This window comes from Taurulus bubalis (genome assembly GCF_910589615.1).
Source record: "Taurulus bubalis genome assembly, chromosome: 18".
In the NCBI taxonomy this organism is placed as follows: domain Eukaryota; kingdom Metazoa; phylum Chordata; class Actinopteri; order Perciformes; family Cottidae; genus Taurulus; species Taurulus bubalis.
The window spans coordinates 9009366-9023817 of record NC_136606.1 but is presented as its reverse complement, the minus strand read 5'-3'; the positions used below and the strand labels follow the sequence as shown (position 1 = coordinate 9023817).

At 41.7% G+C, this 14452-nt stretch overlaps 1 protein-coding gene across 1 annotated transcript; it reads left to right on the top strand.

Annotated features, from left to right (window-relative positions):
• Positions 1 to 1599: 1599 nt before the first annotated feature.
• Positions 1600 to 5349, top strand: zic4 (zic family member 4; the record flags this gene model as incomplete). The annotated part of the gene is made up of 3 exons (XM_079233941.1): positions 1600 to 2026; positions 2135 to 2764; positions 4910 to 5349. 3 exons carry the CDS (start codon positions 1600 to 1602, stop codon positions 5347 to 5349), a joined length of 1497 nt encoding a protein of 498 aa, XP_079090067.1.
• Between the last annotated feature and the right edge of the window lie 9103 nt (positions 5350 to 14452).

Genomic DNA, 14452 nt, shown 5'->3' with positions numbered 1-14452 from the left:
TAACACATTAACACATTTCATATTCACATCAAAGTGATTAATACTGTATGTGACCTTCTTTGAGGTCGCTTCACGCAGTAATTTATTTTTGTCTGCAACTACAAAGATTAACGTTCAGTCCCCTCCACCCCCCAACCCTCTCCACCACCCATCCCCCTATTTGGTTGCACTACACAAGATATAACTCACTTTAAATAATACATTGATGATTGTTAATTATAAGTTCATTACAAAAGCATTGCTATGGTAATACAATACAAATATTTAAAATTCTCTATATTTTGATAAATATCTTTTTAAATATGTATGTATATATATATATATATATATATATATATATATATATATATATATATATATATATATATATATATATGTTTTTTTTTTGTCAGGCTTTAATCCGTGTGCAGTGACATCCAAACAGTTTCGTGATACACGTTGCTTTTTTTAAACAGTCCTGTTTGTCGGTTGATAGTTTAAAAAGACAAAGTGCATGGCAAAACAAATTAACAGATTTTTTATGATCCATAACATATTTATTTTAAGCATTCAAACAGACATAACTAAATACTATACTTAGGAAGATATTATTGTAGTAACCGATACTTACATTACACACACGTTTTATTTTGGTCTTACTGCAACGGCACCACCTCCTGTGACCCTCATCTGCTGCCGTCCTGGGTCTAAAGCAAAATTACCCCGGATCATAACAACAGGTCCCGTCCATTACATTTTTCCCCCTCGGGACAATGGCCGCAGTTCGCCCTATTCACACTTATTTACACGGATCCCACCAAGCAGAGCACGGAGTCGAGACTGTATACGCGCTGAAGGGCGAACGACTGGATATTTAAATATGGGTATTTATCAAAGCGCATATTAATGGTATATACTCCGGACTATTTTAAACTCCCACGTGGAGCTTTCCTTCGTCTAAGTTAACCGCTGACGCCGACCTTTTACGTGCGTAAATTAGTGCGTAATCTGCGCGTATAGGTGTCCTATATATTCGTTGCAGGGCTAAAATGAAGATATCACTGCATTATTTATGATCCTAACAACTTTTATACTCGCAATATGCATCCTCTTGCGAGACAGTCTGTTTTGTAATTGCAGAATCAAAGTGAGGAAATTGCTATTTCATAGCCGCGCAGCCTTTTGTTCGCCGCGACAAAAGAAAGACGACTGTATATCTGATCAACTTTTTAGGACTTTTATTGTACAATAACCTTTGCATAACAACTATTTTTCTCAAACGTTGCCTCCGGCACTGCGCATGCGTGCTGGCGGCTTGCTGTCACTAAGACATTTTTCTTCACGTTGGAAACTGTCACTGGTGACGTCAATCACCGAGCGCTGACCAATTAGAGCGCAGGGTGATTGTTTGGCTCCACGGGCTGCAGCGCCTACCATGAATCTCTATTCAGTATCAAAGCGTCCTGCTGCTGCCTCTCAACCGAATGGGATTCCATGTAGTCTGCAGATAGACTTAACTTTAAAAAGTATTTTTTCTTTATTTTTCATTGCGATTAAAATATATTTGTCATCATCATTATTATTTTGCCTGCTGTCAAGTTATTCTAAAATTAGGAAGTAATGAGCGTGGATGCATTGGGAAGCCCCGTGATGGACCCTACGTTTTCCAAACGGAACACGGCGCTGAGATTAGTTGACTTGGCAGGGGCTCACCACCATCACCATCATCACCACCATACCCCTCAGAGCGTGACAGGCTTCCCGGGGTTCAGCAGCCATCCACACTCAATGGCTCACTCGCACCCTGGGGAGATTACTGCGGAACCCCGCCTGGGGCCGAGTCCATTCGGGCCAGAACACATGGGGCACTCCGCGGCCCTCAAAATCAGCCCAGCCCATCATTATCCCCACCACCATCACCACCACCACAATCATCATATGGCAGGCCACAGTGAAGTGGTCTCCAGTCAAACGGGAGCTTTTGGCCCGGTTCAGGCGACATCGGTCCCCTATTCTATGTCTCACACGGCCCAGGCTCTATCCGCAGGTAGGGACTTCCTCATCCGGAGAGATCTGACAGCTCAAGCCATGCCAGTACTGACTGACCAGACTGCGGGTTCAGCCTCTCACCACGGAATGTTTGTCTCAACAACAGGTAGCTATCCCGGACACTATGGTCATCACCACCCCGACGCTGGGAACCATACCCTCTTCTCCGGACTCCATCACGACCAGTCTTCGAGCGGATCCCCGGGTGGCCAAGCGTTGAATGGACAAATACGGTTAGGACTACCCGGAGAAATGTACGTTCGGTCCGATCACTTGAGCCAAGTGGCCAGCTCCAGGGCTGATCCGTTCTCCGCCTCGCCGCTGCATGGCTACGGTGGTCTGAATCTGAACATGAATCTCAGCGCTCACCACCACCACCACCACGGAGCCGGTGCCTTTTTCCGCTACATGAGGCAGCCGATAAAGCAAGAGCTGATTTGCAAGTGGCTGGAGCCGGAGATATCGCCGAGGAAACTTTGCTCCAAAACTTACAGCACCATGCACGAACTCGTAACGCATGTGACGGTGGAGCACGTCGGTGGACCCGAGCAGGGGAACCATATATGTTTTTGGGAAGAGTGTCCGAGGGAAGGCAAACCATTTAAAGCCAAGTACAAACTTGTAAATCACATTCGAGTGCACACCGGAGAGAAACCGTTTCCATGCCCGTTCCCTGGCTGTGGGAAAGTGTTTGCGAGATCCGAGAACCTTAAGATCCACAAAAGGACGCACACAGGTCAGTAGCTATAAATTCATTAAAGGAAATGTTGTGGAAATGTACTATGATATGCAAAATAACTGATCACGTCGCATGTTGAAATTCAAACATATTATCCAAACACACGTGAAAGGATTATTTGCATAATTGTAAGCTTTTATTCGCGACTTTTAATTTAATTTAATTAGATTTTACGCATTAAAAAATGCCCTCTGGTGCACCGTGGTAATGAATCAATCGGTGCTGCTGATATATATCAGCACGCGACAGCTACTGCCCACCTGTTTGTTGTGAGGTGCATCAGTGCTCGCAAGTTTTTTTTGCAAAGCTTGAGTTTGAGGATTGTGGTATAAGCTCACAGCTCACTCAGGCGGTTGACGGTTCAACCTCTTGTTTACAACACAGCACAAAGACTGAGGCCCAAGTCAGCTCGTGCCCATGCACACTACACATCTTCACATTGAGTGTGACTGATATGATGATGATGTTTTTTTTTCAGCCACTTGTAGCTGTGTTTATTAGCAGTGTTATGCCTTTATTTCCACCACTAATAATGATATGAATAGGTGGTTGGATTGCGTTTCACTTAAAGCTACAGGGGAGTATTTTTATTTCACATATATGTAAAAGAGGACTTGCAGCCTTATAATTTTATTTTCCAGAGTGATGTATGACATGTATGCATGGTGAACTATAGCCTGCTCTTGGAATGATCATCTCTTGCAGCCTTTAGCCAAAGCAACAAGTTGACAAAGTGAAATAATTCACCAACAGGTTGGCGGAGCTGCATCTTTAATGAGTGACGTCTGTATTGCAGCTCGAAGCAGCAGTTCTGATTTAACGTATAGCTCTGATAAAAACACAAAAGGATGCAATATGGCTGCTCGTCTCTGTGAAAGCATGACGTGCTGTGGAGCCAGTGAGGGGATAAAAAGGCCTCAAAATGTCGAGTCAGACTTGTAAATGAATACAATGAGTACATTCCTCTCTTTCGGTGTCTGCATGGCACTCCCCCTCTGCTCCATTTCTGCACCCTATGTATTATTCATATAATTTGCTCACATTACCTAAGTACAAATCTGTTAAATTATTTCTGTGTGTTGACTCCCAAGGGGCCTGGTCTTTGGTATCATGTTTAAAACCTATCTGAAAGTGTGGTTATGGCTGGGGCTGCCCCTGGGGTCTGTTCCTCGACGGTTTCTTGTACTACACTAATATCCTTGATTGGCTCTCTCAACCCAGCAGCTGAAGGTCAAATTGATATTCAACCCGCAAGTGTAATTAGACAGAGGCAATTACATATTCTCAAAAGCTTTAATCGGAGGAGAAAAATCAGCAGCGGATGATTTCCGTGTAATTTATTCAGACTGTTTTTTTTTTTCTTTTTGCCTTGTCATAATCAGGTAGAAATACTTGTTATTAAAAAGCAAAATTAGAGCCAGTCCATATCCATTTGCAGGATTCAAATGGCAGACAGGCAGTGTTAGCACACAGTAGGTGCAGTCTGGTGGCACTACTTTCATTTATCATGCTTTTTCAGTTGGTTTTAGGCCTGCTATGTCTGTGCTCATAGCTTGTCTGTTTTGACGTATGCCTTGATGCATGTAGACGCCAGGTATGGACCAGGACAGTGGGGGTTCAGCCTCCTGTTTACACCAGACTCATGGCAGGGCTGTCCATAGGCAAGCCTTTTTTTCAAGCACGTGGGGGGGGGGGGGGGGGGGGGGGGTTACTGTACAAACAAAATAATATTTCATAAATTTGTATTTAAACGACATAACTCACATTTAGTTTCCCCCCAGCATCCTTCTGAATTAAGATTTTTTCACAACTTTGGAAAAATGTACTTTAAAGTCAGTCATTTTTCACCACTTCCTTATACACTTGTGTAAATAAAGCTCACATTTTTGTTCAGTGTTGAAGTGCATTAAGAAGTGCTAAAAGCCGAAGATACGTGTTGCTAGTTTATTTCAAGCCTATAAAATGTGGTTACATTATTCAAACATGTGATATGTGTTTCACTGTAGCTGTTATAGAGGATGGAATATGATCTCTTATAGCTAAATAAATAACCCGAGGCCTGATGGTCAACATTCACGATCCAATTTTTGCACCTGTAATTTGTTGATGTATATTTAATGATGTCACCATCACTGTTCACAGGTGAGAAGCCCTTCAAATGTGAGTTCGACGGCTGCGACCGACGCTTCGCCAACAGCAGTGACCGGAAGAAGCACTCCCACGTCCACACCAGCGATAAACCCTACAACTGCAAAGTGAGAGGCTGCGATAAGTCGTACACGCATCCCAGCTCCCTGAGGAAACACATGAAGGTGCACTGCAAGTCCCCCCCGCCCAGTTCAGGCTACGAATCATCCACCCCGTCCCTGGTCTCCCCCTCCTCGGACTTGGGCCGGGAGCCAGGAGGCTCCTCGGTGCTGTCGGAGCCGGTGGGAGCCTCCCAGCCCGCCAATCTAAGTGAATGGTACGTGTGCCACAGTTCAGGTGCCAGTGGCGCCCAAACGCCACCCAGCGGGGCCTCCACACCCGACCACGCGGACGAGCCACCTTACAGAAACCCAGAACCCAGGGACGCGTTTTAATAATCCACTTGGACTCAAAAGAGAAGTCAGAAGTGACAGAATATGCTTTCAAAAAGCCGAACTATTAAACCTGGGTTGGCTCCGGTGCTTGTGTGCCCTTACACGTGAAGGCCCCACCGGTCCCGTTTTGGCTGAGCCACCCAAACAGACACCCAGAGCCAAGAGACCCATTTTAAACCACATCGGAAGGAAAACGTGACGTGCTAATATTCAGGCTAAATAAAACAAAAACATATATATATATATTTTCAAACCTCATATTCAAAATGGTTGGCTCGGTGCCTCCACGCCCTGACGGCCCACTTGGTCCACTTGTGGAGAGAGTCGTGTAAATCCGTTAGACTACGTGGTGCGTTATTGTAGGCTTAGGCATGTTGGTGTAAAACTATTTTGTAAATTCGAGTTTTGACTTCAATATGTTTTTATTTATTTTTCAATCTGAAATTGAGGGATTTTTGTATTATCAAACCAAAGTGCATGTTTTCAATTAGGGCAACAATGTACATTTGTAAATTTTGTAAGTTTCGATGTGTTGATGTTGATAGTTTTGTAAGGATCTGTCCCCGAGCAGTTTCTTACTAATTACTGCAGTTATTTGTACAAACGGTTTATGTTTACAGCATTTTTCTTTTTCATTTGTCAACAATTGAACTGTTTCATACGCCTGCAGTATTTGATATACGATCGTGAAATTATAAATGTTTTATCAAAGTGGGCATTTCGTGATTTTTGTATCATTGTCGTCAACAATTTTTCTTCTTCTCATTTTTAATATCTGAAATCGAGCGGCACTCACAGTGCGTACCGAATTGCCTTGTAATTTGTGGGTATTTTGAATAAACCTTGTATGACTAAAATGAAAACTCTGCTGAGCCATTCGGGTTTATATGGAATTTAAAGCCGGTTATCAGTTTAAAAACATAAGTTTTTTGGGGAACATGTTCACAATTTATGTCATGTATTTAAAAATACTATTTAAACCAACGATTACCTCCTTTTCTCACAGCTTGTAAACTCGAGTAATAATAGAATCCACAACTCAGATAAAAACAGCTTAAACTCAAAGCAAAAATTGCAATAAAAGGTCTTTCACGTTTTATTTAAATACGTTATTTTTATAAGTGTTTTTCTGTGAAAGGGGCGACTTAAAAACTTGTGCGAAGTCTTACTTTCTCAGCTGAGCACTGGTTTGATGCAGACGCGGGCAGAGTGTGATGAAGGGCTACAATATTCTGATCCAGACTTCAAAGAGCATTTTGTACAAAGAGCCATTTTTTTCACGACGGTGAATCCTCATGGTGAATTAAGATTTCTAAAGCAATAGCCAAGTCAAACTCAAATGATATGGGGCCAAGTCCGTGGTCTCAAAAGCCCGCTCTAAAGAATGTAATATTTGCTTCCCATGGGGTAGGAAACGGTAATCTATGTCCTTTATATTGCAGACGAGGGCAGTATAAAGAAGAAAAATATATTCTTTTGCTCCAGGCCTATTTTACGACAATCAAAGGAGATGCCGCTAAAAGGCAGTTGTCCAACATCATAATAGACTTGCATTGCAAGAGGGCCGAGCTGCTCAATGGAGCAATTTAACCAGAATCATATTTAGGCTCTATATGCATGAAATCTGTAAAACCATAAAAAGAATGTCTGCCCATAATGATAAATATACAGTTAACAATAGACGTTATAATTCATTATTTCAGCTTTGTGCACCACTTGGAGACACTTTTTTCTTTTCTTTTTTTAAATAAAATAAGCTTGTGAAATAAGTGAAAACATGCAGCTAAAGAGCTCTGCTGTGCTGGGAAAACTTTTTGGCGGAGGGATACTTTTATATTCTCGGCCTTGACTAACGCAGGAGTGGGTGGAAACAACACAGCTACAACTCTCTGGTGCGTTTATAGAGTTTGGTTAAGTGCATGACAGTTTGCTCTGTGGAAGAGGCCCCGCTCAAAGAAAAGAATAAACACTAAACCAACCAAATAGACGCGGATGATGATGCCTCCTTTGGCACCAGCTCTTTAAAGAAGAACACAAAAAAAGAAGGAAGATAAAAAAAAAGCAACAAGATAGTTGGATCTCAATTGAAAGTGCGAGTCTTTGAAGTGTGAGTTGATATCAGAGGGATTCTTCTAGGTCGTCTGAACGACGTTGATGACACGGAAAGCCCTTTGTCACCGATTTGTTGGGCTCCTCTCTATTGGGCTCCTCTCTATTGGGCCGTCTAAAGCTTTTCGTTCCACTCGTCAAAATGGACAAGAACTAACTGAGTCGCGTAAAAACATTTTCCATTCAGCCCTGAGAGTGAAGGATAGGCAGCATTTAAGGAGTTGTTTCATTAAGAAGAGAAAAGGAAGAAGAAGAAGAAGCGAGAGAGTTAAAACACGAGGTCCGTGTGTCATTTGTTTCAGCCAAAGTATTCGTGAATTTGATCTTTACTGCAGGCACAGATCAAAGAGAGATGGCCTTGAATTCATTTGGAAGCCACAGAGAGAGAAACACAACTCATGCAGCAGGGCTGCAGGACTGCGCGCGTCTGCTGCAATAGTTTAGTGACCTCCACGCCTGGTAATTTATGACTTTTACCAAATATAAATACCCTGTCTTCAATGAGAAATGAAGCTGTTACAAGTAAAGAGTTAGTGAACTGGCGCGCGTGCGCAGCGCATACCGCAGTTATACTGTACTTATAGGAGCTTTATACCTTCAGCTGATCTGATATCAGCCATAGGGTCAAGAATCAAGAACAGGTGTGTGTGTGTGTGTGTGTGTGTGTGTGTGTGTGTGTGTGTGTGTGTGTGTGTGTGTGTGTGTGTGTGTGTGTGTGTGTGTGTGTGTGTGTGTGTGTGTGTGAGAGAGAAAGAGAAGAGCCTCCACTTGAGCAGCAACACTAATGCCAAACCAAAACAGGAAACCGCTTTGCAGTTTCACAGGGAGTATATGCATTTGCACATTAATTATAGAATAGATTATGTTAAAAATAAAGAAAAGAAGGGGGAGTTGTTGAACTGCCAAGGAGCAACATAAAGAATATGAATCCATTTCAGTCTCCACCAGGCCCTCTCAGTACCACTGCTGCAACCTAAGGCTCATTTGAGTGTGAAATATCATTTCTTTGTAAAATAATGGAGGCGGTAATCCTACTTCCGGAAACTGTCCGGCATTATTGAACAAAACCCTTTTAATAGGGGGATTAGCAGTCTAGGAGTAAAAGCCTCAGTCACCCCCCTGCTCACCCCTCCTTTCCCCACGCCCACCCCACGCTCCAACAACACCGCCATCAGCACCTCCAACACCAACCAGGTCATAATTATCAGGAATGAAGTGGCCGAAATTGCCACGAAAAATACAGAGAAAGGCAGAGGGACAGGTGCAACAGACCCAGCAGAAACAGACCGGAAGAGCAGGACTGAGTTGTTATAATAGAGCTGGCATCCTGCAAACACTGATCGAAGCCAAATATGCATTGATTTTTCTATTTGTTATAGTCAATACATAAGTAAATAGAGTTTAGATGTAATAAATATGCTATCAAAACACTTCTGTGATCCAGTTCTGGATTGTTTTCACCATCTAAACGTTTATTTTTGCCCTGCATTTAATTTATCTGATCGAGTGTGAAGAAGTGCGGTCAAAAGGCAAACCCACAAGTTAAGTGCAGCCATAAAGCTCGTCATGAATATTGACTATTACTTTCCGATAACGTCCAGGTTGTGTAGTTATACAGTGGGGATTTACAAGATCACGTGGCAGTGATGTATTGGCCACCGCGAGCTTCCGTCATAAAGATTTATGATAACCTTTAAAGCTAAATTAACTATATTCCGCTTATAAAAGGTGCGCAAGCAGAGTCGAGGCAGGTTTAAGGCTATACATGCTTTTGCATATATCAGGCAAACCCTCACATAAGTCACTACACAGAGGAGGGGGCACCACCACCACCTCCATCACACTCTCCTGCTTTTTTTTTTTTTTTTTTTTAGGATTACCGTCATCCACAGATTTCAGGAAACGAAGTAATTCCACTTCCATAGATGAGCGGGCTCCCCTCCAATGCGGATCAGCCCCCATAGGCCCGAACACGGGTTTCTAACAACCGCCACATTATATGGCAGAATGTGCCACATACTTCACACCTGCACTCTGAATAGCAGCTCCCTTTCAGTGCGCGATACGCCTGTTGGCCTTGGTCCTCAATGCAGCTGCATGAATGAATCAGCGACCCGCTTATTGGGTCTCTTTTGATCTGGGATCTCCTTCTCTCATTTGATCTCGCAGTCTAGTTAGCACGAGCCGTTGATGACTTCCTTCGTTAGTGCAAAAAAAAAAGCATTCGCGCACGTGCAGGAGGAACTTGTTGCTGCAACTTGAGCAAACATATATATATATATATATATATATATATATATATATATATATATATATATATATATATATATATATATATATATATATAATTAAAGGGAATTAAGAAAAAAGACACCAAAAAGAAACGCACAGTATAAACAGTAACCTGAAGGCGCGCTATAGAGTTGCAACGTGAGTCATTTTCAAACCATATTTCAAATTATTTCACATACTTTTTTTTGTACAATTATTTAAGATTTCCAGACCTCATGTGAGTGTGAACGCTCATGCGCAGGCTCAACTTCAGCTTCTTAAAAGTGGGCCATGCATCACGCAGAATAAATGACTCTGAATTTGAGGACTTGGCCTTTGGCGATTAAGTCGATCTGACGTGAAGTCATTTATCATAACTTGGATTCATCATCTTCCTCTGACCCCTGCGTGATCCGAGAGAGAGAGAGAGAGAGAGAGAGAGAGAGAGAGAGAGAGAGAGAGAGAGAGAGAGAGAGAGAGAGAGAGAGAGAGAGAGAGAGAGAGAGAGAGAGAGAGAGTGTTTTGGTGATATCTGACAAAAGGAGCGAACAGGTGTGTTAGGGCGCGTGGGGATTCAACACAAATATTAAATTATACCAAGGACAGCAGTGTTCCAGAGGCCTCTTGTTTCAAGTTTCAGCAGTGGGAAGAAGAGGAAGAAGAAAGAAAAAAACAGCCCGTGAATGTGACTTGAGAAGTTGAGCCAGTCAGTGGTGCTGAAATAAAAATAAAATAACGATTTTTCTTGGAAGTGGTTCACAAACAAGGAAATGGACCGTTTTAGGACCAACAAAAAAAACCTCCTACTGATTTAGCCAAAGCCATAATGGCAGCAGTGCATTCACACACTCGATAAAAAGAGACAGTACATCATCATACATCAAAAAGAACGCATATTAGGGGATGCAAATGCTGCCAACATTATGAATCATTGGTTTATCTGCACTACTTCACACGTCAGATGGGAAATATGTTCCGAACAGACAAGCACATGCACAGTTTGAGGAGGAAACATAATGCACGTGATCAGTGTAGCAGTATCGACGACTTTGGGTCATTTCGCCACCTCCCGCAGGAAAGACATTACGCCTCTCATATTTACATACTCTTTAATATTTGTCAAACATTCATAAATTACAAACTAATGAAATGTTCGACGGTCCTTGGAGATCGGGCTAATGAAGACATAGACTTGTGCTTTTGACACATCTTTGTTAGGTTTAATACCATTCTCTCTATCACGCTCTATTAACTATTATTATACTTATGTCAGGCCACCGCTGACACGTTACGACATGAGGATCACCTGCTGGAGGTGGGCACGCCATGGGATACGAATGGCCTCCATCCATAACGCCGGTAGCCTGCAGAAAAGTATTACATGTTAGTGGTATTATTAAAAGAATAAATTAGAGGAGTGGAGATTGTCTGAGAGGATAACACTGCACACGCATCGCAAACAACTCCAAATAGCAGCTTGTTTATTTAAGAAAAAAAGAAAGATCGAAATAAAAATGATTTGTTTGATTTTTCTGTTTTTTTTTTTGTGTCGCAAATTTAAAGAGTTTAAAATCACCCACTGGGATATGTTCTACTTCCCGCAGGAAGAAAAGGGAAATAAACACTGTAATGAACAAATTGTTAAAATGGATATATTTTTTTTGCAGTACAGTGTGACCACTGCAACGTTAAGAGAACACTTCAAGGACTGAACCTGTGAAACGGAGGAAGAGGAAGAGGAGGGGGAGATATTAATTATGGAACGGTGTCGCCGGTGCACTTAATTCCCTCTTAGGACAATCATTTATTTATTCATTCGTTCTCATTATTTTTCTTTTCCTATGACCCAACATTTGCAAACGCCGCACATCCCGACACACACGATAAAAATAAATAAAAAAAACGATACACGAAGTTGAAATACTTTGAAATTCAATGAATGGGAGGTATTGTCATCGCAACAATATAGATCCTTAGAGACGTGTTTATTTGACAGAGCAAATCCCCAGTGTGTCAAGGTTGTCATATTCCCCTCAATGTCCAATGCAAATGCCGGCGACATAATCAGATGCAGCAGCATGACGCGTTTATTACTTTGTCAATCATTTTGATACGACAATATTGAAACAAAGCGAGCCCACGTCCGGTAATAGAATTAAAGAAAACCCTTTCAGCAGAAGGCAATTTAAATTTGACGTGTAAACCATATGTAGGCTAAAGTCCCTCTCGGAGAGGTCAGCGGGTCTTTATCTCTGCGTCAAAACTTCATTGTCACTGCGTCTCAGCATTCATAATGGTAATAATACTACTTTTCACGCAGTAATTCTTTATAAAAAATGGTTTTACTTCAGAGAGTTTAAAAACATTTTTTATGTTTATTATTAAAGGCACTTGATTCTGTTCAAGGAAACACAAAGCAGGACTTTCTTTTAAATTATTCCTACTTCAGCGCAGAAGGCGCGATGCTCGGCTTATCCCCCTTGTCCATTAGTTAATTCATCAAAAGGAAAAGTTTCAATAAGATTTTTTTTTTCCTGGTTTCAATAATAAGTCGACCACTGCGACATTCTTTGAGCTTAGGCTATCTTCATAACACTGATGTGTGTAGCCTAGGAAACCAGTCAGAACAGCGCAGAACCAAGCCCAAGGGATTTTTTGTGTGTGTCCATTTATTTCTCCAAATTCACCATAAAGACTGGATAAAATCACCGGTAGAGCAACATTTTGCTTTTTTATACTGTGGAATATGCATGCTAAAAATAAGCACAGCCAGTGCAGGAGCAGACAAGGTAAGAGTCGTTCTCCCTCACATTATATTGCACATATAGTAAAAAAAAAAACGCAAAGGCGTGAATGATATGTGAGAGTGTGTTAAGAGCTGTCAGGAAATCAACCTCTGAGTCCTTACCCAACGTTAAGGCTGTCTAATTTCTAGGCATAATTAACTTTATGCTCAAAATCAATTGTTTCCTGTACACAGCCAGGGTCCAGGACGGCAAGCAGCGAGAGGCCTATTTGAGCATGTGAGAAAGCAGGAAGCAGCCCTACCTGCCACTCATTAAGCCACAAAAACTCAATACAAAGAGGGGGGAAGAAGGATTAGACCTGCTCGTTATACCTGCCGCGCAATTAACACTACTTATTCTTCTAATCCCTCTGTTCTAGAAATAATTGAACTTGCAATAATAGTAGAAACAAAACACGGACGGCCCAATGCTTGAATTGTAGAAAATGCATATTTTAGGGGGCATGATAATTAGAATAATGATAATAATAATATGTGTATTATATCAGGCATTCGGGGGTTTTCTCTCTTTCTGTGTGTGTGTGTGTGTGTGTGTGTGTGTGTGTGTGTGTGTGTGTGTGTGTGTGTGTGTGTGTGTGTGTGTGTGTGTGTGTGTTGGTGTGAGGAAGGGGAGGGCATTGGGAGGAGGAGAATCCTGCTGCTGATTTGTGGAGAGAATACTCTTCCTCTTAATTTCATCCGAATCAGGGTTGGGAATCAGCATCTTCCTCCTCCGCCATAAAGCGGGTAATCACATCCCCTTTAGAAACGGAGGTAGCTGCAACTCTTTGTGCCCGTTGTGTTGTAGGTGAATCGGAGCACACTTGAACTGAAAGAGGACTTGACCTTTGCCTTTATGTTTTCCCCCCAATGTTTGTCTAAATCACAATCGTCTATTGTGACGGGACATGCGCTGCCGTGACACGTCCTATTGAGCGGATGGATCGTTCGCAGACAGGCGGCCTGGAGAGGACGTCGGTGGTGACATAGGTGTTTGGAAACTTGTTGGGGATCTGCTCAGAAAAAAAAGAAAAAACCCAATTGAAATAGAATGAAAATGGGGGAAATGGGGGGGAAATGGCAAGGCCATGCGTAGGGATACCTTCTAGGGAATGTAAAGAAAGAAAAGCAACTGCCAACATATGTGAGTGTGTGAATAGGAACTAGTTACCAGGTGATTCATTCCTCCCTTCTATGGGCTGTAAACGTGTTTAAAGCGCACTGAAGGGCCCCCGTGACGCGGCTACACGCACATGCTTCGTGTTGCGGAGGATAAACTTGTTACCGTTCATGTCAGCGTACGTCTCTGCTGGGTGGACATACGGGTCAGTGCGGCTCTCGGAGGCGGGATTCCTCCAGGTTGTCTGTCATTGTTCTCTCGTGAGTCGACTGTAAACAAACACTACACTCAATGATGTGTGGGTGATTTATACAGGTACACCTCACAGCCTTTACAAGGCAGATTACCAACAATGTCAAATGAATACATTCTCAAAAATATTTTTGTTGTTCTTTTAAATAACAGTCAATGGATATATATATATATATATATATATATATATATATATATATATATATATATATATATATATATATATATATATATATATATATATATATATATATATATATATATATGCATTTCCATCTAGTTTCCCCCCCATCCTTGTGAAATAAGATTTATTTTTCCAAAGTACACAACTTTGGAAAAATATACTTTAAAGGCATAGTCAATCATTTTTCCACACTTCCCTACATCTAATTATGTAAATAAAGTTGATTTGTTTTCAGTTTTCATCATAAGAAGTGCCAAAAGCCTATCTCATAACGTATCTCAAAATGAAAAAACATGAATAACTCTTCTTTTATTAAGAGTGCAATGCATGTAAATCATCCAAATACCAAATCAATACACATATGCTGCGAATTTAACAACGG